We start from the raw sequence: 24672 nt of genomic DNA, 5'->3' as shown, positions 1-24672 counted from the left end.
TGAGCCGCAGCCGGAGGGACGGGAGCGTGCGCTGCTCCCTGCCTTTCTTCCTGCCGTCTTTTGGGAGCCGGCAAACCTGCAGACGTTGAACGGGAAGGGAAGTGCCAGGAACCCCTTTCTGTGTAACCCTGCTGTGGAACTTCTGCTTCCTTTCAGTTTTGACTTCGAGAGTTTGGAGAACAATGTGGAAAACTCGATGGACAAGTCCAAACCGTGGAGCCGGTCCATCGAGGACCTGCACAGAGGAAGCAATTTGCCCTCGCCAGTTGGCAACAGCATCTCCCGCTCCGGCCGACACTCCACCTTGCGGTAAGGCCTTTCCCTGGGGCAGCAGCTCTCTGACAAGCAGCGAGGATGAGGAGAAGCAGGATGGGTTTCCAGCTGTGGTTTATTCACCTTCCCTCTTTGCACAGTCTGGTCTTTACACATATGGAAACCATGTCATGGTACTGACAACTTCGAGGGGGAAAGGAGTGCAAAGTTAGTAACAGAGAGCAACGTTACGCAGTGGTTGAGGGCGTTAAAAGGATAATATCACCTCTCTCTCCAACGGCAAGGGGATTTAAGGGTGCACAGCACATTTCCTGCCGCTAGAACGCGGCTCGTGCAGGAGGAGCAGCCGCTCTGCTCCAAGGAGTGTCTCACGGTTTCCATGAAGGCAGCCAGGCCGGAGCTCCGGCCTCGTGTTCCATCCAGAGCTCTGCTAGCAGCACTTTCCTTCCACGGCGCTAGGAGCAGGAGCTGTTTTTTAAAAAAACCCACCTCATTCTTCAAACCTGCTGTCGGTTATAGCCTCAGCCCAGGCTTTACTGTGAACTCTCTCTTTCCAAATGCTGGATTTTTTATTCTTTTTTTAGTTTGTGAAACGGGCAGGATCACTTCCCAAGATTGAATGGGGTCAACTCTTCCCTAGGCCTTCACATTCCTGGGATACTTCCTCATGATTCTAAAGCATACTAAGCACCATCTTTAGACTACCAATAAGCAACTTGAAACTACACCTTCTTATGGAGGTTGAGTTTTGGTTTGTCAGTCAATGCTAGTGCTGGCTTTTAGTTCATGAGCAAGGAACATCAATAAACAGATGCAATCCATCTACAGCCTGATGTCATTGTAATGGATCTGGTATCTAGATGATTTAACTCAAGGACATCAGGGAAAAAGTGGACAGGAGGAGGCAGACATGCAGATCTGGCAAAGAGAAGTGGTGGCAGAGTGCAGCAAAATCGGCTGAGCATTTTATTTTTTTTAATATTGCAAAGACTTGGTGGCTTTGGCTTTTGGTTTTCTTTGATCTTCAATTATTATGACTTGCGGTAGAGTCTGGTGGTCACAGGAGGATGTCTGGTCCTGTTCTTTGTCTTTGGGAGGCAGGACTGTGTTTGCTCATGTCAGGAATGCACAAGTCATGTATACATTACGTGTCTCTTACATTTTTTCTCTTCCTTCCATCCTTCCTCCTTTTTCATGTCTCCTCTTTCTTCCTTACCTGTTGTTCCTCCCGTTTCAATGTGCATCCTCCTTTCCCACACTCTTCTCCTCTCGCATCCTTCCCTCCCTGCTTCCATCGCCCTTCCCGTGCCACCAGGCCGGTTTCTCTGCCCGACCGCCTCCAGGCCAAGCGCCGCCAGAGCTGCTTTTCCCCCGGCTGCCTCTGGAGCGGCTTCCCCTTGCGCTCTGCCGACGAGGCCTCGAGCCGGAGGATCCCGTAAGTGCCGGTGGAGGCCGCGCAGGCGGGAGCGGGCGCATGGGCCCGGCGCTCCCCATGCGTTATAATGGCGTGAGCGCGCGCAGACCGGTGCTCATCGCATTATAACTCCAAAGTGCAGTTTGCTTCCGCAGGGCGGGATTGGCGAAAAGAAAACAAATGAATGTGCTTGAAACAAGGTACTATTTTGCTTTATCGTATTAGAAGCAGCGTTTCTAGGTTTATAGCTAAGCCGCAGAGCCTTAATCAGTGTCTGTGCTGTAGTTTATTGTATTGAGCTTTGGTCCAGAAAACTCCTCGGTTTGTTCTTAGGCTTGTGGGGAGTTCAATGCCCGTGAAGACCTCTGGGTTGGGTTACAGTTATTTAATGTGCGTGCGGAGTTAGTGCAGAAATGTGCCGTGGTGCGAGGCTTGTGCTCCCAGCTCCCCTCCTGAGCCCTGCCCCTTGGCCGCGGAGCTGCCTTTGTATCGGCGGCTTTGGCCAACGATTGTCCCTCCGTTGCAGGGAAGGGAAAATGCAGGGAAATTAGCTGAAGCCTCCTTGTTTTGTGTCTCATCAAACAAAAAGCTTTCTGTTTTGAAATATGCGTACTTTTTTTCCGTGGATGAGGAATATGTCAAGTAAAAAAAAAAAAAAAGTGAAAGCAGATCAGAAGTTTTTAGGAGGTGGGTATTTATTTAATCAGTCATGAAGGAGTGAAACGGGAGCCTTTCCTGCGAACAAGCTTAACCCCCATCACGTCAGCGCGTTCCTGTCCCCGCTGCGGGACTGGGCGGACCGTGTGTCTGGGACCCACCGAGCTCCTCCCTACGGACGTTCCTCTTCTTTCGCTGCTAAAAGGACCTTTATAATGGAGAGAAAGAAACAAGGAAAAGAGTCTGGCATTTTTAGCAGGGTAATTTAAAGCCGAGGAGCTGGACCCATCCCTCCTGTGCCGGAACATCTGGAAAGTGTGAGCGGGTTTGGCCTCGCTCCCTTTCTGGTGGAGAACAGAAGGGCCTGGGGGGATTGCCGTGCCTGAAGGGCGAGTGCTCCGTTATTGCTCTAGTAGTAGCTCTAATCTCTGCTCATCCATAAGAACCCGGAGCCGCCCGGGGCAGAGCAGGGCCGGAGCGGTGTCCAGGTGGGAGAGGAGGGGAGGCTCTTGGTGTCCTCTCAATGTGAAGTGCGCACGAGCCGTGCTGTTCCTTTCAGAAACGGGGAGGCCGCTTCCCGCAGCTGCGGTTTGTCCCTGTTTCCCCGCGGTGCTTCGGAGTCCTGCGCTCCGTTCAGGGCAGCATTGGTACATCCTAACGTCCCGCTCCATGAAGAACTCCCTTTCCTCTGAGTCGAGTGCTTTGGTTTTCATGTGCATGGAGCTCAGTTAAAAACCTGCGGAGTCGATAACGAGAGCGCAGTCCTGGCTATGGAGCCGGGATCCCTAAGCGGACACGGAGCGAAGGCCTCGGTGCTTCCACGTGGCAGATCCCGCCGCCTGCATCCGCGTCCCCAGCGCGGGAGGAGACGGGCCCGGCTCCTCGCTTCCCTCTTCCCCCTTTCCCAGCAGCAAAGCAAGCGCCTCCGCTTCACGGATTGGAAATTCAGCTGCAAAGCAGCTACCCACGTGTGGCAGCCCCCAGCCCAGCACCAGCCTCTGACAGTAGGAAAATATTGTAAGCTGCAGGAACTTGCACGTGGTCAGGTTTTCTGTTTCTTCTTCTTCTTTTTTTTCAAAACTAAGGATTTATAGTTCTTCTTTAAAGGAGGGGCAAAGGACATAAAAGAGGAACCATCTGACTTTAATTACTAGAATAAATATACTCTCAGTGACATAATCTTTGACCTGCAGCAGAGAGGAAATCAAAACCAACAATTCATCCAGATGCTGAGCTCAGGCTAATGTTTAGTAACAAGAAATGAAATAAAAGCAAAGGAAGATCATCCACCCTGGTTTGGCTCATGACTTATAAGGGGAGGCGTTAGAGCTACTGCCAGTCTGTCCTGCCTTTAGGAAGGAAATAAGTAACATCAGGAGTTGCTGCAGTTGCCACCAGTATAGAAGCAGCACCATGATCTTAGTTCCAGTCTGCAGAATCCCTGTAGAACAGTACAAACCGCATCATCGAGCTGCAGCATCCACGTCTGTGGGCAGACATTCGCATTCGTTGCAGGGCTCCTGTTGCACCCAGGGCAGAATCCCGCGCGTGCTGGTGTCCTTGTCCCCGCGCGGGGCTCTCCGGTGCGTTTCCCGTGCTGGTTTCTCGGCGCTGGCTCCGTTGAGGAGGGCGCCGGCAGCGCCGTGTCCGTGCGCAGCCGTCCCCACGGCGGTCTCCAAGGCTGGGGTTCGGCTGGGTTCTGCAAAGCCCTACCAGTAATTAGGGATGGATGGGAGCATTGCTCGGCCCTCGGAGACTGCTTTCCAGGTAGGCTGTGGAGGGCTGCCAGGCTCACATAATTTCCAGGAAGACGGAGCCCAGCGCACTCCAGGGTCCTGCTGGTTTGCAGAATATGCTTGATCCTGGTTTCTCATTGCCCTAGCTCCCCAGGCAGAAGCAAGTGCCAAGTTTTGCTTTTGTTTGTGTTCAGCTGTTAATTAGTTTTAAGAGTCTTGCTGCCATTTGTTACAGCTGACAAAAGTCTATAGATGTTTAAAGGCATTCTGAAATTTAGCAAGTTGATATATTAGACACCAGAGAAGCTCTTTCTTCCACCCGTGGCATGACAGAGATGAAGCGAGTCTGATATTAATCATTCACGTGCTTATCATTAATCTTTCTTCTTATTAATAATAATTAGTGCTAATCACTGTGGTTTTAAAAGCTGTGCTTTTTGAGAACCAAACGAGTAGCACCAACTGGACACGTAACTGCACAGTGACATCAGCAATGACGGGGCGCTCCCCTGCGTGCGATACCGAGCAAATACCCACGACAGAAGTGGAGGCAAACGGCCACCCTGCAGCCCTCTGGATGTGGCCTAACAGGCAAAGTGGAATCTGTGTATGTTATTTAGAAACAAATACGCTGAGCTGTCACAATTGCTTCTTGTAGAGCCCTACAAATAAGATTTCGGAAAGAAAAAAACTGCCTTTGGGCAGGATCAGACATTTGCAAGCTACCAAATTACGCAGTTAAAGAAACATTCCTAGTTCATCGTGACACAAAGTAGGGCAGTTTAGCTTAAACTGGGGAGGATGTGCTTCGTTTGGTTGGAAAAGAGGCAATGATACACGGCTTCTATTGAATTGGCCATATGGTTCTTCTTTGTGCTATTTAATAGCTATAATATAAAAATAATACGTCTATAAGACAGGCCATTCTTGGTGCGAGCGGGGCCTGTGAGCCGCTCGCGCAGGCGGCCGGAGCTCGTGGCCAGCAGCCCCGATGGACTTTCCCTCCTGCAGGAGCCTGTGGAGCCGGTGCCGCCGTTTGGCACCGCGGCATTCCCAGCGCCGAGCTCGGCTCCGTGGGGCTCCCTGAGCAGGGCCGTTGGAACGGCCGGCTTTGCTTGGGCCTCCCGGCCCATGGCTGTGTCTGGATCGCGGTGTCTGGATCGCTGTGTCTGGATCACGGTGTCTGGATCACAGTGTCTGGATCACGGTGTCTGGATCGTGGTGTCTGGATCGTTGTGTCTGGATCGCGGTGTCTGGATCTCTGTGTCTGGATCGCTGTGTCTGGATCTCTGTGTCTGGATTGCGGTGTCTGGATCACGGTGTCTGGATCGCTGAGTGTGGATCATGGTGTCTGGATCACGGTGTCTGGATCGCTCTGTCTGGATCGCTGTGTCTGGATCGCTGTGTCTGGATCTCCGTGTCTGGATCGTGGTGTCTGGATCACGGTGTCTGGATCTCTGTGTCTGGATCGTGGTGTCTGGATCTCTGTGTCTGGATCACGGTGCCTGGATCGCTGAGTGTGGATCACGGTGTCTGGATCGTGGTGTCTGGATCGCTGTGTCTGGATCTCTGTGTCTGGATCGCTGTGTCTGGATCTCTGTGTCTGGATCACGGTGCCTGGATCGCTGAGTGTGGATCGTGGTGTCTGGATCGTGGTGTCTGGATCGTGGTGTCTGGATCACGGTGTCTGGATCGTGGTGTCTGGATCGCTGTGTCTGGATCGCGGTGTCTGGATCGCTGTGTCTGGATCGCTGTGTCTGGATCTCTGTGTCTGGATCGTGGTGTCTGGATCACGGTGTCTGGATCGCTGTGTCTGGATCTCTGTGTCTGGATCGCTGTGTCTGGATCTCTGTGTCTGGATCGCGGTGTCCGGATCGCTGTGTCTGGATCGTGGGCAGGAACGGCAGCTCGTTCCCGCTCCGTCCCGCCGTGCCGCTCGTGTCCGTGCCCCTTGCCGCGCCGGTTCTCTTTCCTTGGCGTTTCACAGGCTGCAGAGTCGCAGCCACCTTCTCTTCCTGCAGGCCAGCCTGTTCCTCGGCCCTGCTCTCCTCCCTGCTTGGGAATATGCTCACAGTGGGACTGAGGCGTCGCTGGCTGCCAGTGCTGGTAGATGTTAAACTGTGGCTAGGAACAGTGACTGCAGCCCTGGTGCCATGATCCAGAACCTCTTCCCCTGCAGTGGTTTCCCGTATGAGCTGAGGGAAGCGGAGCTGCCCCCGCTTGCTGCGCAGGTGACAGTGGCACCGGGAGGTGCGGTGCTGCTGTGGCAGACCTGTGTTTGCTGTGCTGCTCTGCGGGTCGGCTCTCCTCTGTGAACTCCCCGTTCCTCCCGCCACGGAGCTGCTCCTCGGGCAGGCTGGGACATCCTGAAGCTCTTATTGGCACGTGCACCGTGCTGCTTCGCCTCCTTTCTTTCTGAGAGCGTTTTTGCACTTTCCTCCTGCTTTTTTGAGGTCAGAATATGGGAGTGTGAAGAAAAGCAGATGTCCCGGGTGGGGGTCTCAGCGCGGGGAGGGACCGGCGCGATGCTGGTTGCTCATCCCCCTGCTTGTTCCATAAATGAGGATCATCCTTGAGGCTGGCTCCACCGAAACGCAGCCTCCACTTAACTTGCCAAGGAAATGGCAGATTTAAAGATTTCTCTATATTTGTTCCGTGCAATTATTTAATTAATTTTACGTGGATTCACCAGTTAGGGGTTTTAATTATAATAACTAATGCCGCCATTCTGAGGAAGTTCCCAAAGGGTGAATTTTCCTGAAATAATTCGGAGGGCTTTCAGGAAGCTCAGCCCTGGAGGAGGAGAGAGGCCTCCTTCTTCGATGCTGCTGTATGTGCTGCCACAGGACGGAATGCATTTGCTGGTGGGTTCGTTTCACTAAAAGCCTGCGCCGTTGCTCGTGCAGAATAGTGCAAACTGGTGTAGTTTACCAGGAAAACCTCCCCCGTGGGGCCTGGGTGGATCCCTGTGGGGCTGCCCCGCTGTGGTGCGTGCGGGGACGGGTTCCCCCCTCTGCAGAGCTGCGAGTGCTGTGGGCTCCCACCAAACACACAAATATTCCCATTGCCTTATCCTTGCCGCCGAACAGGGGTCCTGTGATTGATGAGACTTGTTTTTTGTTTGCAGGTATAATACCTTGCCAAGCCGAAGAACGCTAAAAAACTCCAGATTAGTGAGTAAAAAAGACGACGTTCATGTCTGCATCATGTGTTTACGTGCCATAATGAATTACCAGGTACTTCCACTTTAGTTCTTTGGGACCAATAACTATTTAACTGCTTGCGGCGGGGGGCAAAGCTTAGCTGTGAATTGCAGCACCGGTGTGGAGGTTTAAATCCTTATTCGCCCTTGGAGAGCATCCCTGGGAAGCCACATAACACAGCCCTGAACCACAGAGGATGCAGCTCACCTTGCACACATGGGAAGCGCCATAGAAATCCCAGCAGCGCCTGCACACAGGGCCACGGGCTGTTTGCAGTGACGGGCGCAGTTTGCCCTCGCTCATTGGAAATGCACCTACGCAACAGAAACTATCGTTTGTCTCACAATTTAGCACTAACATGTGGGAAATACAGTGGGAATATTGGATGGAAAATACAAGATTTTGCTGTGTGATAAGTTTATTGCAAGGTAGTTATAGTAACTGCAAGTCAGAGAAAAAATGAAACCAAAGTTAATCTTATTTTAATGAGCTGCTTTCATCTTCAGTGGGATGCCGTAATTATACAGCATGCCCAGGTAGCTTCAGATTCTTTGGATTTTCTTATAAACCAGTAACTGCTAAGAGTTATGTGCTTCAAAGCAGGTCTATGACGAACACCTTGATTATTGGCCTGGGAGGTGTCCCTACACCCCCGCACATGTGCACCCTGCTCCTGGTGCTACCAGCTCCCGGGAGCCTTTGGATTTCTTATCGTTAATGAAGGGTGCAAACAATGATCTCATGGTAATAGCCCATATGCTATTTTCCAAAGCAGTTTTTTTTCATGTTTAGAGAACAAACCCAAGCCTTTTTGCAGTTGCTGCGTGCAGCAGTCATTCCGCAGGAGCGTGCACATTAGGAAACAGGAGATTTTTGGCAGCTGAATCGCAAATTCCTCTTTAGAGAGCAAATGACACACTTGGTTGTCGGAGCGAAAGCCGGGGGAAGGCGGGCAGGGAGGTCGGTCCTGGAGCAGCTTCCAGGGCTCCTGGGGGGCTCTTGGGACTCCCAGGGGCAGCTGAGGCCTCCGGGCCCCACGCAGGTGCCTGTTCTGCCCCACATTAAATGCAGATGTGCTGATGGGCTCTGTAAACCTGGCAGCGTTGTGCTTGGCTTGCAGCAGGCGGGAGACTGCCAGGTCTGGTCAGAGATACGTCATTTGTTGGATTTAAAAATAATATTTTCAGTTTCAAAGCTGAAACAATATTTTCCTCTTCACTTTTCAGTATGGATTCAATATGGTCATGTCACATCCACATGCCGTTAACGAAATTGCACTAAGTTTGAACAACAAGAATCCCAGGTAGGATATACTTGCTCTTAAAGTGAAGAATGTAGTGGCATTGATTTTCACAGGTATATTTATGCACAGACCCATAGCAAAAATTTGGGCTCTTTTCTGAATCAACTTGTATCTGTAGCATGGTGCAAACAGACAAGTGCTGGCAGTCTAGTTCCCCTGCTTGCAGAAGCTGCTGGCCCTTTCAATAACAGTGTGCCACTTAAGCACTGCAGCTCTATTGCCACGCAAGAGGAGACCCTGCTGATAACCAGCAGTTCAGCACGTGATTTAGCACGTATTTCCAGGCATGGGACATTTGGTGTCCCATGCCTGGAAATAGGGCATGGAAAAATCAGGTGACTAAGAGAGAGCCTAAGCTCTCATCATTTAAATACATTTTTCTATCTTTTTCTGGATGTGGAAAATGCTTTGAGAAGTGGCTAAAATAATCTAAAGGCAAAGATTAATGTTGCTGCTGTTCAGATCCTCTTTGTTTTAGTCCCATCATGATTTTTGGGAGCTTAGGGTCGGCTGGGCTCTGTGGACAGGGAAGCATCAGCCCAGGGAGATGCCACCGTGCTGGGCAAAGCACCAGGGCACCTTGGGGACACTGGGGCACAACCCAAAGCTCTGTCCCTTGTGCTTGTGCTCGAGTGGTGCCACCGACCCGGCAGTGCCGGTCCTGTCCCCGGCCTGGCCGCAGGATGTGGCGCACAGCCCATGGCAAAAACTCCTTGAGCTCATCTGAAAGAGTGTGGATTTTCTTCTTATGGCAGGAAAAAAAAAAGTGACGAGTAAGAACTCAATGTGACCCTTTAAAAATTTCCTGGGAAAGTGAGCATTTTACTTGGTTTCCAAAGGTAACATTGGTACTGGGAGAGCCCGAAGGTACCTCTTTCTCTGTAACATCTGGTTTGAGCAAGCCCTTGAGCATGGGACTAATTGTGTGTGTGTGTGTGCATGATCTTGGTGCCTGCTGGTGGTTCCTCAGGCCGAGTAGCCCTGGTGGTGCCGTGGGGGCAGCCTGGTCCCTATTTCTGTTCATGTGCCCGGCACCGAGCTGCCCGCCCGGCAAGCTGCTGTCTTCTCATCCTCGTTAATGCGCCTGTGCTGGCGCTGCTGGCAACCACTCTGCCCACATTTCTTGCTCAGGAGGGGAAAGACGTGCAAAAACATCCTATATTCGCTTCAGAGAATCGCTTCTTATTTTTTTGTGGCTGTGAATAATGTGAATTATCATAGGAAATTATTCAGATGCCTATCAGGAAAAGTGCAGACCTGTATTAAAAGCACGTTCATTAAAGAGGGGACTCGGAAATGGGCTGCTTGCGGTGAGAAGGGCTGACTAATGGTTGGTGTGTGGTGAGGGGGCTTTGTATCGCCCCCCTTTTCCAGTTTGCACAAGGGAATTGTGCTGGCGTGCGACCTGCAGGAACCTGGCACGGTCTGTGCCTGCCACCTTTACGTAACCGACGCCAGTCTGCCTGCGTTTCCATGTGTGCGTTTTGTAACTGAGATTTTTGCATGGTTTGATGCATTAAAATGGTTCAAAGTTGCCCAGACAAGAGCATGGTCCTGGGAGAGCCCAAACGCCCCGGGTCCGGAGGCGCTCGGTGTCACCCGTCCCATGCGGGAGGCGAGGAAGACCCCGGCTGCGAAGAGCGCCCCGCTCCCGCCCGTCCCCGTGCTGATGCTCCCCTGTTCTTCCCCGCAGGACCAAAGCCCTCGTGCTGGAGCTGCTGGCCGCCGTGTGCCTGGTCCGAGGAGGGCACGAGATCATCCTCTCGGCGTTCGATAACTTCAAGGAGGTTCGTTGCTTTGCGTCGTTGGAGTTTGAGGTGCCTTTCTGCTCTTCTCTAAAGCGTGGCTGGCTGCAGCTTTCTCATCCAGCTGAATTTTGTGAGACCTGCAGGATTTCCATAAACTACTTGCAGCTGCAAGGAAGCAGATGGTCCTTTCAGGGTCTGATTAAAGGGTAATTTATCTGGGGATGAGCCTTGAGAAGGTGTCCTCTCCTGCTAATGCTGTGGTCAGTGTGATAATTATTTTCCAGAGCTAAGAGGGGAGAAGCAGGCTTGGATGCTGGGATCAGGTTTGGGGGAGCTCGGCAGCTCTTATGCTGCCCCTCTGTGCAGGGATGGGTCCTGACCGGGTGGCTCCAGGCTGTAAATGATCCCCTTTTTGGCTGGGTTGGTTGTGCAGTCTCTCTTGAGTGGAAAATAGAGATTTTGGGGGCTCTCAATGGCTCCTCTGTCTCTAGATGCTTTTCTCTATTCTCAGGGGAAGAAACAGGAGTTCTGGGTTGGATCTGCCACTTTTCAGAGCACAAGCTCTTGGGGTGCAGAACTCCCTTTTGTTACTGGATGTGGATATTTGTCAGCAGATTACAGAATCAGGCCTCTGTGATGGAACATGGACTAAGCTGAAGTTAACACGAGCTTCCACGGGGGCTCAAGCGGGTCAGAACTGTGTCCTGTGCTCCAGGTGTTGCCTGCTTTGGTTAACAGGCTCTGCGGCCCTCGTGTGAGTGTTTAGAAACACTAGTGTGGGAATGGAGTCCTGGAAAGCTGCTCTTCTGGTTTGTTTTGAACATGGCAGGGGTGTGTGGCTGCACCATCAAAGAGCATCTGGTCTTGCCAGGTCTCGAACCGTTCAGCTTGCTGCGTCCCAGTGGGATGGCACAAACACGTAGCTTGTTTTCCTCAATGCCACATGGGGTAAGTGGGTTAATGCAGATGGCTGGCAAGCCGAGTCGTTAACTTTTCTGCCTTTTGTGCTTTGGGAATTCTCTGTGATGAAGAGATATGGATCTCCCTGATTTACATGCACTGTAAATATCCGCATGCAGCTCCCGACGCCCCAGCCGAGCTCCATGTGGGATCGGGCTGAGCTCGGGGGGGACAGGACCTGCAGCCCTGCAGTGCAGAGCTGGATGAGACCCTTCCCATTCCTCCTCTCCTTCTTTCCTTAGCAGCAGTGGGAAGGTTCCCCATGTCCTGTCCCTGTCAAGAGAGGGGAGAGCGGACGTGCTTGGAAAAGGGTTTGTTTGGAAGAGCCACCAGTAGCGTTTGAGTTCTTTAAATGGGGAAAAAACATCCATGTTCATGCTAAGTGCAATATTATTGCTCCAGTTTTAAGTTCTCCGTGGCTTGTTACTAAATTATAATAGAAAAAATGTGGCTTATTAGGGAGGACACTATTAGGGATGAGTTTGGCAGGCGACTGCGACAGCAATGCCGCTCGCAGCAGTCCGTAAAGGCTGCTGGATAAAACCGTGCACGGCCCGGGAAGCGCTGAGTCCTGTTTGCCCCTTTTCCTGCCTAACCTCCCTGGGAAGGGCTTTGCTCCTTCCTTGCCTTTCAAGTGCTCTCCTTCCTCTTGTGCCAACATTTAAAGTACGCACATGGCACAGTGGCCTTGCCCCCCGTTACGGGTTATGTTTTCGCTGCTGGTCTCTAGTTTTTGCAGCGCCTTCCCCTGTGCGCGCGGGGCTCGGGCCGGCGGCGCTCGCGGCTCCGTCGCTCCGCTCGCGCGCTCCGGGTGCGTCTGGCTTGTCGGAGCACATCCCTGCTGCTCTGTCTGCTTGCCAGGAAATGGCTTCAAAGGAAACCCCAAGTGCAGGCTAACGCTCACGCTGTAATAAAGTCAGGAGGGAAAACAAGGTATTTCAGACCAAATTCTGCTTGCATTTATATCAGCATGAACACGAAGTATTTGATGAGGCTTTGAGCTTTATGCTTATGCAAACGAGGACGGAATTTGGTTCTCAGGCTTTGACTGCGCGGGAGAGTCACGGCGGATCTGCATCTGCTCGGGAATTCTGATCAAAAATGACTTTTTGCTTGAAAAGGATTTTAAAGCAATTCTGCTCTGGGTCAGGGCGTTCAAATGGAGGATGTTCTTGTTCTTAAGCTCTCTGTCCAAAGTCATTCTTGTCCCCTTGTTTCCTGTGAGGTGCCCGGCTCACGCGTGGGCACAAGGGGGGCACTTCTTGGCCAGTAGCTCTGTACTCGGGTGCCTGGGGGACACGGTGGGCTGAAGCTCTACCACCCTCTGCTCCACCAAGGAGACCAGGAATATGTATTTCTTTTTCTTTTCAAGCAATTCTTTCCTCACCTTTCTGAAGATGACATGAAAATGACAGTTTTTGAGTGTATTTCAAAGCACTCAACCAACAGGTTCATAGGCAACACCAGAAATCCACACTGAGCTCTTAGATAATCTTGGGTTAAATCCAGGAGAATTTGATAATGGCTAAAAATCTCAGAGGAAGGACCTGAAGATTTCACTGGGCTCAGATTTGGGTTCAGTGTGGGTAAGAGGACGATTAACATAGATGCAAACTGGGATCTGCCGTGGGCCAAAACGCCAGCCAGGAAAGGTCCTCTTCCCATGGAGCGTCTCATCCAGCGCGGCCGTGAAGTTGCTTGTTGTATAAACACACGCCAAGCGAGGAGCTCGGTCCGTGCCGGTGTGTTTCACTGGGAATTAAAATTGATGTTTAGAAATAAAAACAGAAATAAGCTGCTTTTTCTGCGATGAATCACGTCTTTCAGGAGAGCACCTCATCTTGCTCCAAGGCAAGGAGAGACCAGGAGGAAGAGCAGAAGCTGCCCGGGAAGTGGTTTTTCACAGAGCTTAACTCGGAGTCGCTCCTCGCTCTGTTGCTAGCGAGGGGCAGCGCCGAGAACAGCGTTTCGGAGCCGCTCGCATCCTCTTGGATAACTCTGTGCTGGAAACAACTGCTTGCAAGTGCTAGAAAATAGCACCAGATTTGCTGCCTTTTCTACTAGAGCAGTAATTTGAGAGTGCCCTAACCCTGCTGGTGGAGAAGGGAAAGGTATTTTAACCTAGCAAACATGACATAACTGCTGATCTAAGCAGGGGCTGTGGGGAACGTTGCTCCCTTGTCCCTCCGCACGGCGCGGAGGGCACGGGGACAGAGTGGCCCTGTGGAGCGGCATGTGCTGCCGCCGCAGGAGGAGGAAGCGCCTTAAAATAACCCCGGGCACCTCGTGGTCCCATGATCATTATAACAGTTGCACCGACAGAAAATTTCCTGTTTGCAAAGCCGTTGCTAACTTTTACATATTTTAGATTTGGTTGTTAAAATAATTATTTTTCCTGACTCGAGCTCCCTGCCTTTGCCGTCTCAGTCAGTGCATACCTCCAGGGTAAGTGCAGCCAAAACGATTGCAGCCGTTTTCTGTATGGGCTTGGAGACCATCAGCCTTTAGCTGCTTCAAGGCCCAAGATGCGTTTTGCAGGTTGGCGAGCTTATGTCTCTTGATGCCTTTTCTTTGAACACATGTTTCTAGCTCAAGGCCGTCACCCTCTTTCCCCTCCTTTGCTCGAATGAAGAGGCTGTAGAGCTGGTTGCAGTGGCCGTGTGCCCGGGGCGCCCTCGTGGCTGCGGTGCCCTGGCCGCTGTGTCCTGCAGAGCTGGGACCGTGGGCCAGCAAACCCTGGCTCCAGAGCCTGCGATACGGCAACGCTCCACGTGCGCCGCGTCACCGCATCTCCTTGTGCCCATGGAGTTTGGAGCTCCATTCTCCAGCAGACCTAGGTCCTGTGCCCTTCCCTAAGAGAACAGCCTGAGGTAGGTAGGGGATAAGCCTCTCCGAGCAGGGATTTTCCCTTGGAGTCTGACACTGCATGTGAAAACTTTTTTTTTTTTTTTTTTTTTTTTTTTTAATATTCCTTTTGTCTGGTTCCGTGGCCTTTCTGGAACATCTTCTGCAGCCGTGTCCCAAGAACAGGAACAACCCCAGGGTTGTCTCATTTGAACTTTGCTCCTGGGTGGTCCAGATGTGAACCACGCGGCCTGCAAGCATTGCTAGGTGGATATGCACATAACTACTGCCAAATTTCTCATAACAGATCTCCTGCTCCCTTATGGGGTTGTATGGTACCTCTGTCATGTATCTCCGAAGGGCTTGCCTTGTTAGCATCCAAAGTCTTTCGAAAGAAAAGGCCTTAAGGGTGGTTTTCCATAAAGCCACTTTGTTCTTCTGGAATGACATGGGCTTAAAGCAAGCTTAAAAAAAAAATTCACAACCTGAGCGGAGACAGAGTTTGTTATAGCTGTTGTAACCCATTCAGTCTTTCTTCATACATTGAATAATGCTAATAAAAGAAATATCAGTCTTTCTTAGTAGCAACCAGCCTTTCAATGTAAATCACAGACCTTAGAAATGTATTGAAATTAAAATGGCAACATATGGTTTTATGTGGTGGGATTTGGTTTCAGCATTTGGCTTGGATTTTGGCCAATCTTCAGGCTTTGTCTATAGTTTCACTCTCTTTAATCTTCCAGGGTAAATCGTATCACTTTATGGGAGTCAGCTCAGGGTCTCCTGGCCGCACATGCTCCAGCCCCGGCTCCTCCGAGGACAGGCTGAGGTAGACACAGGTCACCGCTCCTGCCACCGTCCCCTGCTCCGTTCCACCACCATGGCTGTTCCCCTGCCTTGGCAATGGGCTGCTGGGGTTGTAGCTCTTAGGGTTGCTCCCTAATTTAATTAGTCAGCCATAATTAAATTAGTCTGCCATAAATAGCTCACAGTTGTTTATGTCAGCTTTTTCCATCCATGTGGAACCATTTACATTAAATTTTCCCAGAAATCGGTCCTTCCGACTGCTGTTGAGTGATCGTATGCACCATGGGGATGTTTATTTCCGTAATACGTGGTCTTGCCCAGCTCCAGTTTTTCTGAAGTGGGAGCAGGAGAGCCATGGTGTCCTGGAGTTCAGGTGAACCTGTTTTAATTTTGTTGTCTTGACTTTGGCCGCTTTGCGCAGAGGGGAGAGCATGGGGACCGTAGGAACACACCTGGTGGAGCGGGAGCATCGTCCCAGTTATTGTAGAGGAAGGACGAGGCCCAGAGCGGGACCACATGGAGTGGACTGTGGTGCAAGGCAAAGGGAAGGCTGTTTTGGTTTGAGCAGGAGCTGGGTCAGGCCCAGCGTAAGCCTCCGAAATCAAATTATCTTGGCTGGCAGCTGCTGTCTTTAATTCTTACGGTGCAAGGGAGTTCCTGAATTTCTGCCAGAGTCTGGTATTCTCCTTGGCTCTTCCTGACAGGAGACGACTTCTTTACAGCCGTGCGTTTCTCTGCCTCCTGAACTGCATGTTGTTCCTGGATGGAGACGTGCGCATCCCGGAGGGGACGGGTGCCTGGAACGTGGCACATGGCCACTCTTGAGAGGCTATCTGTAAGAGGGGTGCCGGGGCGCTCAGGGTGAGAGCGCAGAGCCGCTCAGGTGGGCGCACGGGCCCCGAGCTTTAGCTCTGCACAGCGGAACCGGTCCTGATCCACGCGCAGGACGCGGGAGAGCGGGGCAGGTCTGTACGGAGACGCTCCGCGCCGCTCACAGTGCGCGCGTTCCATGCCCTGCTCTTAAACATGCTTGTGAAACCACGCTAGTTAGGCCAAAATGCTCATGATGCATTTTTCCAGGTGCACTTTTGAGCATTTGGGGTTTGCCTGTGGCGCTTGGTGCCTTTGGAGAGCTGCTGTATCAAGGAGGTGGGTTCTTGTGCCACGCTGCGAAGCACAGGGTGCTGCCGGGCCGGAGCCGCAACTCGCTCCGTGGCTCCCGGCTTGCTTGGAAGCATCAAGGAGCTGCTTTAAGCACCAGCTTGGCGTGCACAGCACTTGTGCTTCGTGCAAAGGCTTTTTGGAGGTTACTCCTAAAGAAAACACTGAGATTAGGCTGAAGATCTGGAACGTGAAGCTGAGGGGCTGGTGTCTCTGCAAACACCCCGGTCCTTTCTGTGGCCCAGGGACTCCTCCTCTGCTAGGAAATGAGCCCAGGTGTATTTATTGTCATCTGTGCATGCGTTAGGCTTAGCTGGGAGCGTTCTGCACATTTAAAGCCCTTTTAAGGGGGTGCTGTGTGTGACTGGCTGTGCTTGGCTGCCCGGGGTGCTGCAGTGGCTCCGCAGAGCCCAGGAGCATCCTCATGGCAGGGATACCAAGCAGCCCAGCATAGCCATGTCAGTGACCTCGCGCAGAGATCCAGTGGCAGAATTCCCATTGTCATCCACAAATAGGTGGATAATAACTCAGCAGTGGCAGTCTTGCATGGCAGTGGTAAATGTATCACACACCACACCAGGCTCTGTTCAGTGCTAACGAGAGGCAGCAGAACGCCCAGCTTGCCCAGCTGTGAACTGGTCCCGAGAAACACTATGGAAAACCTCCTGCAGACCTCAGGCTCAGAGCCTTAGTCTTGGCGTGGTACTGTAAGATAGATGCAGTTAAGAATGGAAAGCTGGTTTGAACACAGCGGTAAACTTTCCTTGGCTTTTGAGGAGTATCTGGAAACCTGAACTGAGGTCTCACGGTGGGAAACAGTGTAAAAACATATACGAAGGGCAGAAGCCTGTCCTGAAGAGTCTGCTCTCCGCATCAGGAGTGCCCCCTGCTCCCGCCAGTCCGTAGCCGTGTCCTGGGCTGGTTCCCACGTGCGCGGTGCCGCCAGGCCGGCTCCGGAGGGAAGCAGCAGCGCGTGCCCTGGCCAGGCTGCAGACCCTGCACGCAGGACGTGGCCGTGCGGGTCCTTCTGTCCCTGGTCCAAGGCCCCCGTGCGTCGCATGATGTTCCTGAGGCCCCTCAGCCTTAGCTGGTACAGGAGCTGGAAACGGGAGCAGCGCGGCGGGCCGGGAAGGGCTCAATGAGGAGAGGGGCTGCCGAGGAGCCGGACGTGGCAGTCCTGCGATGGGGATATAATCCCCTGGGATTTAATGCCCCGGGGCCGGCAGGTTTCCCTGCTCCGCAGCGTGTGGCCGCACTTCCCGCTCGCTCCACGTTTGCACTCGCTTTCCAGCTTATTTGATGTTCTGGTGGGAATTGCTCTAGGTCATTCGTATGCTGAGAAACTGGGACTGAAATGGAATGGTGGGAAGTCCGGAGGTTTCCCCACCGCGCTGCCCTGCCCGGGGCTCTGCTTGCTGCCTCGGGCGCTCGCTCTTCCCGCCAGCAGCCCGGGATTTCCCTTGAACACCTTCTAGCGACGGTCACGCTGACTTGTCCTGAGGTAGCCCGTGATAATTCCTCCCCTCTGCTGTAATTTCCTCTTTTTCCTAATTATACTGCAGTTGGAAACTTGTGTTGGCTGTAGCAGATGCTGCGTTGTCCCATGGCAAAGCCTGGTGTAACCCCATGGTGTGTTTGCGCTGTCAGTGGCACGGGGTTCGGTTTTCCAAGGCACAAAAGAGCAGGAAGATTCAGCGTGTAACTGCCCGTGACCCGGCGGGACGCGCGTCGCTCTGCGCTGCCTCGGCCCAGGGCTCCAGAGTGTTCCTGATGGGCGAGGAAGCCCTGAGCAGATAAGGTGCTGTCTGGGTGCTGCATTTGAACAAACACATGGTGGTTCCTTTGCAGGTCTGTGGGGAGAAGCAGCGCTTCGAGAAGCTGATGGAGCACTTCCGAAATGAGGACAACAACATCGACTTTATGGTGAGTGCCGGCTTCAGCAGCAGACTTTGTGCCACTGGCTCTGCCCCTGCTGCCCTGCACAGCATGAGCTGCATTTACCTCCCAGCCCTTGGTCTACAGTTACCACAATGCAGTTTTTATATTCCGAACTATATAATATACCCTCCATTTTTAGTGTCAGTTATTTCCAAGGAGTGTTATGTGCTGTGGTGAAGGTAATTGGAAAATGCCTTTCTGGTCGTGTGTTTCTCTGGGGCAGAAGAGCAGTACCTGCAGTATCTAGATGTATATGCAATATTCTGTACGTGTGCCAACATCCTCAAAATCACAGACAAGGAAGTGTGGGGAAGACTCATTGCAGCTGTTGTCTGTCCTTATCTGCAGACAAATATAACAGTTTTCAACACTTTGAGTTCCTCAATATGCTTATGCATCATTATTCACCAAATCCACTTCCCCTGAAGCACAAGCGAAAATAGCAGCAGAGGAAGAGCCTCAGCAGCGCCCACGGCCGCAGAGGGCAGCCTGCACGCTGGCAGCGTGTGCAACGCGGGGGCTCGTGGCACTGAGGATGAGCCCCCCGGTTACGTACGCGGGCTCGGATGCCCTTCTGCATCCGTTTCTCCCAAGGGCATGGCAAGCGAGTGGCAGGGCCACTTAGAAAGCTGAGAAACTCAAGTCCTGCGTTTACTTGTGACTGGTAAAACACATGGGTACGGTCCCTGCAGCCTCCCCTGCTGCCGGTGCCTCAAACTCAGCCTTTTCTGTTAAGGCCTCTTTGTGCTAGAGACATCTTTTTGACAGGAATTAAGAGTTCAGGCAGCAAGGTACGTATTTTCCTATGGCCTTGGGGCACTCTGCTTAAAGAAAAGCATTATCTTTATTTAAGGTACTGAATGCTGCACTGTGAGGGCAGGGAGTCCGTGTGAGTGCCCAGGGCCAGGCAGCCACGAGGCCTGTGCTCAGCATCAGTGTGCATGGCCTGTTTCACCCCAAAGCGTTTGCAGGCTGTAGGTCGAAAGCAGCGGTGAAATTGGCTTGAAAACAAACATTTTCCAGGGCTTGCCCAAATGCTAATAAAAATCTGCATCCTTGGGTTGCTTCCACCTACTAAGGGCTTGAATCTGTGACAAGCCCAAAGCTCGGCGAGACAGCGAGTTCATGACACATGATCTGGCAGATCTGCTCCTTCTGTCACCATCTGGCCCTAACTCGATCCGCCCGCTGTTACAAGCAGCGTACGGCGGGCGCCGCGGGACGGGGCGCCACGGGACGCGCTCGCGGGACGTGCTCGCGGACGCTGCTCTCGGGGGTCCCGCGCCGATGCAGCGAGGGGGTCTGCATCTCTCAGCAGGGCAGCATTAAGAAGCGAAAATCATTCATTTCTCCAGGATGGGATAAAGCAGGTCCCAGAGGCAAGGCCCCGGCGTGTGAAGTTAAAGCTGGAGTAACTCAAGTGGCTGTAGTGACTGAGCACAAGCGCAGACTGTCCTGCAGCCCTCGCTTCCCCTCTGCCCTAACTGGAGAGGAAATTCCAGGGTTCAAAGACTCGGAACCCAGAGCCAGTTCTCAGTCTGTGCAGACAGGGTTGTTGCAAGACATGGGTTCAACCTAAGAGGAGATGAGATATCACTCCTCCTTGGGCCCCTAGGTGAACCCTTAGAGCCCGAGGGAACAGGCTGGGGCACCTGCTCCAAGCCCGTGGTCCCAGGCAGGTATCGCAGTGACCTTGACGTGGTTCATGCTGCCTTGTGTGTAGCAGAGCTCCGGTACACTGAAAACCCTGCAAACATTGCCCTGGCACAAGGTGTTCTAGCTTGGAAAGTGCAAAACCCTCTCGAAGCAGCCCAGAGGGGCAAACGCAGGCGCGCATCGATCCCTTTGCACTGCGAGAGCGCTGGGCCTCTCTGTGCAGAGCCGTGTTTGGCCCTGCCTCGTGCTAACGAAAGAGCTGGTGCCTGGCAGCCCCAGCACCGCTTTCCACGGAGCCTTTCTCTTTCCTACCCCGTGCTTGGATTTGGTTGGGTTCCTATGACCTGGCCCCTTGTTCAGTTACCAAACCACGCACTTGGAAGCACATTTCCTGCAAGCAACAAAGCGTCCTTTGTGAGAGCCCTGTGTTCAGCGTCAAGGCTTCCAGTTGCAAAACCGATCTCCGTTTTTGAGGCCCTCGCGAAGCCAGCGCAGTTTCCCGCGTGCGCGGCGTCTCGCGGCGCAGGCTGGCGCGTGTCAGCGAGCAGCGCGCGGGCACCCGCAGACGTTACTAAGCTCTTGGAACCGCGCTCCCCTTCGGTGTAAGCTGGAACCCAGCACAAACATTGAAAGAAAAGATGCAGAATAGCAACTCACAGTTTCCATGTAGAGTAAACATAATAAAATGCAGTCGCTAACAGCGTGTGCTGACATCAGGTCTGCCCCAGCGGGGCCTGCTGGAGGGTGCCAGCTCCGGCCCCGCGTCTCCCGCTGTCCCGGAGCCTTCCCCCAGGCCGCCGGTGCCCCCAGCCCTCCTCGGGGCGCTCACCTTGCGCTGCTCCTTCCCGCAGGTGGCCTGCATGCAGTTCATCAACATCGTTGTCCACTCCGTGGAAGACATGAACTTCAGAGTCCACCTGCAGTACGAGTTTACAAAGCTGGGCCTGGATGAGTACCTGGACGTGAGTACGAGCGGGTTTTCTGTCCCGTGTGCCGGGGGCTGCAGGGTCCCAGCTGGGTAAGCTGGCCCAGAGCAGGGGTCTCCTGTTCCGCGCTAAAAACGCGATGTCCTTGGGTGCTGGATGCCCTGTGCAGCAAGGGAAGAAGGGCCCCTGCTCAGTGGAGCTGGGCACTGGGAGCGCTGCTGGCAGAGCTGTCCTGGGCAGCGGAGAACGGCCCGGCCCGACGGCCGTGCCCAGGGCCCCGCGCTGCGTCGGGCCGGCTCGGAGCGCTGCCCACGTCCCTGCTCCTGCAGCAGGGAACGCTGCAGGGCCGGCCCGCCTCCCGCCTGGAAAACTCCCCTTGGATTTTGCTTAGAGTCTTTTCTCCTGACAGCTAGAATCTCCCGGCCTCCTGTGGGAAAGACTCGTTGAAAAGAAAGCTCTTCTCTTTAAAAAGAAACTTTTCATTTTCGCTCTCTGTGTTTTTCTCTCCCCTTCTCCTGCCGCCGGGAGCGTTTGCGCGCAGGCAGCGCTGGTGCGGATGAGGGATGGGGCTGTCTCTGCCGCCTCTGCTCGGTTTGCTGTCTGCACGCAGGGCAAAGGGAGCCCTGCTGCCCTTTGGGTGGCACAATTAATTGTATTTCAAAGCTCGGCACTTTATAGAAGTCTGTCATTTATGATCGCTGCTAATGTTAAAACACTAAGTGTTTTTCTAAATGATGGAAATGGCCTGAGCTCCCACCGCGTTTATCGCATGCGATTCTGCTGCTTCTGCCTCTGCTGAGTGACTCTCTTCTCTTCTTGGGTTTGCAGAAACTGAAGCACACCGAGAGCGACAAGCTGCAGGTGCAAATTCAGGCCTACCTGGATAATGTTTTTGATGTGGGAGCTTTGCTGGAGGATGCTGAAACCAAGAACGCTGCCTTGGAAAGAGTTGAAGAACTGGAAGAAAATATTTCTCATGTTAGTACAAACCCGAGGTCACTTTGCCTTTGAAGTCGTTCGGAGGCTGCTGTTTCAGCTTGCACATTAATGCTTTGGGATTGCCAGTTTCTTCTGGGTGAGGAAAGTAGGGGCTTGGCCAGGGATAGAGCTTCTGGGGTGAGAGGAGTATTTGCCTAAAAGAAGCCTCTGGACGACTGTGCTGCTCTTAATGGGGAATAATGAGGTACTTGCCCAGGAAGACCTTCTGGATCTCGGGCAGGTGAACGTGCTGAGCTCTCTCTCTGTGGACCTGTGTGCCGCTGTTTCCTCAGCTGGGAAATTACACTGTGGGCTTTTAGTTTTGAAAAATTGCACTTCTGCTTTTCTTTTTATTTTTTTAATTGTAGACATGCTTTTAAATTAACAGCAGTGGGCATGACTGGACACTTCTCTTTTATATGGATTAACATCATTCATGTTGGGAGCAGAATGATGTCAGGTCTCAGTTTCAGTGTGGCTCTTTGCTGGGACTGTGCTTTTATTAGCATACAGAAACTCGTAAAGTCACAGTGCGAGCTATATTTTTGAACTTCATATTCGCATAGTTAATGGACACACTGCTTGCTGCAATGTTTTGCTCTTAAAAAAATGAGTTTGTTGGGACTCAGTAGGACTTTCTGTGTATGTCGAAGAGCATTTTGGTCCGTGCTGCCTGCCGAAGGGCTTGCATGGCACACGAGTAGCACACGAGTACCTTGATAGCATCACGGAATCATTGTGGTTGCAAAAGACCTTCAAGGTCAGAGAGTCCAACCGTAAGCGCCTCAGCACCATGTCCCCAAGTGCCTCATCTACACGTTTCTACACTGCCAGGGATGGTGGCTCTACCTCTTCCCTGGGCAGCCTGTTCCAAGGCTTCACCGCTCCTTCCGTGCAGAATTTTTTCCTAATATCTAACCTGAGCCTCCCTTGATGCAACATGAGGCCATTTGCTTTTGTCCTATGGGTAATGCTTTTGGAGAAGAGGCCACCCCACTCCTCACTGCAACCTCCTTTCAGGCAGCTGGGTAACTTCAGCTGGGTTGCGGTTCCACATGGGATTGCTTTGCGCCCTGCGCCTCTCTAAAGAGTTATCTTAAGCCTGGAAAAGCTAATTTACATATAAATTGCAAATTCCTGAGCAATACGGTGCAATCAGGAGCGCTGATAAATGCTCTGCGCTGTAAATACAGCCCCGTGTATGCAGCTCCCGGCACTGGGGAAAGCAGGAGGAGGCTGTGGAGGCAGGAGCTGCTGCACGTGGCCCCGCTGCCGTTCCCAAGCCGAAGGAGGGTGGGCACAGGATGGATAACCTGCTCCGTGGGCTTAAATCCCACCACGAGGGGCCAAGGGAAGGGCTCGGCACCCCGGGCTGCAGCGGCGCGCTGGTCGCGGAGGCGCTGCGGCCTTGTGCTCGTGCAGACACTGCTGCCTTGCAGCTTTCCCTGTCCTGCGTTCCTGCTGCAATTGCTTTCATCCAGAAAACCTGGTTTGGCTGCCTAAAATGAAAATATTTTCCATTGTTAGAAAATCATAAAAGGATCATTCTGTTCCCATTTCTATATGACTAACATAGTATAATATAAGGGATATATTTCTATATCCCTTAGAATAAGTAGTCATAAAGGAAGTCACTATGCCATATATGGCCCTATGAGGTGCCCTTCTGATAAGAAAAATGATATAGCAAATATGGCAGTTTGCTTAGCATGTCTGCAGCTTTAGGTGGGTAGAAAGTTCGTGTGCTTCTGTGGCAAATTTTTAACTCCTCCGATCTCCTGTTACGCAGACTAGACTCGTCCCTGCAGTATTGACAGACTCTTCTGCCGTGTGTTTTGGGGGCTTTTGAATCGGACTTGGTGTCTGGGGAATAACTGTGTTTTGAGTGCTCCAAGGGGGAGAGCTGCTCTTTCTGCGGAGCTGCCGGCCCGTCGTGCCGAGGGCTCACGTTCCCCGCGAGCCGCCCTCCCGCACGGCTCCTCGCGGCCGGCACCGCGTCCCGACGTCTTTGCTCTTCCCACAGACACTTCTGGATTTGGTGGAACAGCAATAATTTGTCACATATCATCGTTCCAATAAGTGGTACCGCCATTCTGGTTAAGAAAACTATTATTAGCCATTATATAATTTATTTCTCTTTCGAATGACAGTTATCTGAAAAACTCCAAGATACGGAGAATGAAGCAATGGCAAAGATTGTGGAACTGGAAAAACAACTCATGCAGAGAAACAAAGAACTGGATGTGATTCGGGTAAGTGCGATGGTAAGGTTGTGGCCAGGTGCCACATTTCTGCAGAGGGATCTGCAGTGCAGTTTGTGTTTAGTGGAGAGTGAACGTTTTAAATGCGCTGAGCTGTTTCTGCTGGCTTTGCAGCATAGACTGCAGATAGATTTTTGTGTGCGCATGCAGAAAAATCGACAGTTAACTCTTCGCATGCGTGAGCAAATCAGTGAACTAGATGGCCCTGTCCTGTCACCGAGCACTGTGGTTATTCCCGTTGGGAGTTTTTCATGTGCCGTTGGCTCTGGAGGAGAGTTAGAGGTGGGATGGAGCCTTTTACAGTCAGGGATCAAGTGCTTGTGTTGATACAGTCACACTCAGACTGCTTCCCATACACAAGCCAGATCCCTTGCTTCTTCATGTACCGTTTTACTAACACAAATTATTAATATAATATTGGCTAACTTTTTAGCCCAAGTGTTGTCCCAAAGTGTGGCTGCTTCCGGGCTTCCTTCCTCTGAATGTCTGCCCAAGATACTTGCAGGAACAACCTCTCTCCTAGGTTAGGAGCTCCGATCCTGCTCCTCTTTATGGAGCAACAACTGCCCACAAGCAAAGCAGACAGCAAGACATCAGGTAGCCTGTGCTAAAAGTGAAAATCTAGGTAGCATACCTACACTATATAGTTAAGATTAGCATAATGAGAGCATAAAAAAGTGATGATAAAAAATCTCTATTCCCTGGAGTGGGTGACCACAGATGAGATTTCCCAAAGGACTCATTGCTGCTCCAGCCTTACTGCTAGCATGGGAAAACACAAACTGAATTCTTCCTTGCAAATGAGGA

General features: G+C 52.2%; 1 protein-coding gene across 5 annotated transcripts in view; it reads left to right on the top strand.

The window, feature by feature from the left end:
* FMNL2 (formin like 2) overlaps positions 1–24672 on the top strand; it is a 96197-nt gene that overhangs the window by 58874 nt on the left and 12651 nt on the right. For all 5 annotated transcript variants that reach the window (XM_088529143.1, XM_088529142.1, XM_088529145.1 and 2 more), the window contains exons 6-13: positions 157–309; positions 7208–7316; positions 8510–8586; positions 10280–10373; positions 17955–18029; positions 20552–20662; positions 21455–21604; positions 23755–23856. In XM_088529143.1, coding sequence (XP_088385269.1) covers positions 157–309; positions 7208–7316; positions 8510–8586; positions 10280–10373; positions 17955–18029; positions 20552–20662; positions 21455–21604; positions 23755–23856 — 871 coding nt within the window. The remainder of the gene's footprint in view (positions 1–156; positions 310–7207; positions 7317–8509; positions 8587–10279; positions 10374–17954; positions 18030–20551; positions 20663–21454; positions 21605–23754; positions 23857–24672) is intronic.

The sequence above is a fragment of the Tinamus guttatus genome, unplaced genomic scaffold (genome assembly GCF_059628265.1).
Source record: "Tinamus guttatus ecotype Peru unplaced genomic scaffold, ASM5962826v1 Tinamus_guttatus_pri_ptg000325l, whole genome shotgun sequence".
In the NCBI taxonomy this organism is placed as follows: Eukaryota; Metazoa; Chordata; class Aves; order Tinamiformes; family Tinamidae; genus Tinamus; species Tinamus guttatus.
This window is presented reverse-complemented; position numbering and strand designations above follow the sequence as displayed.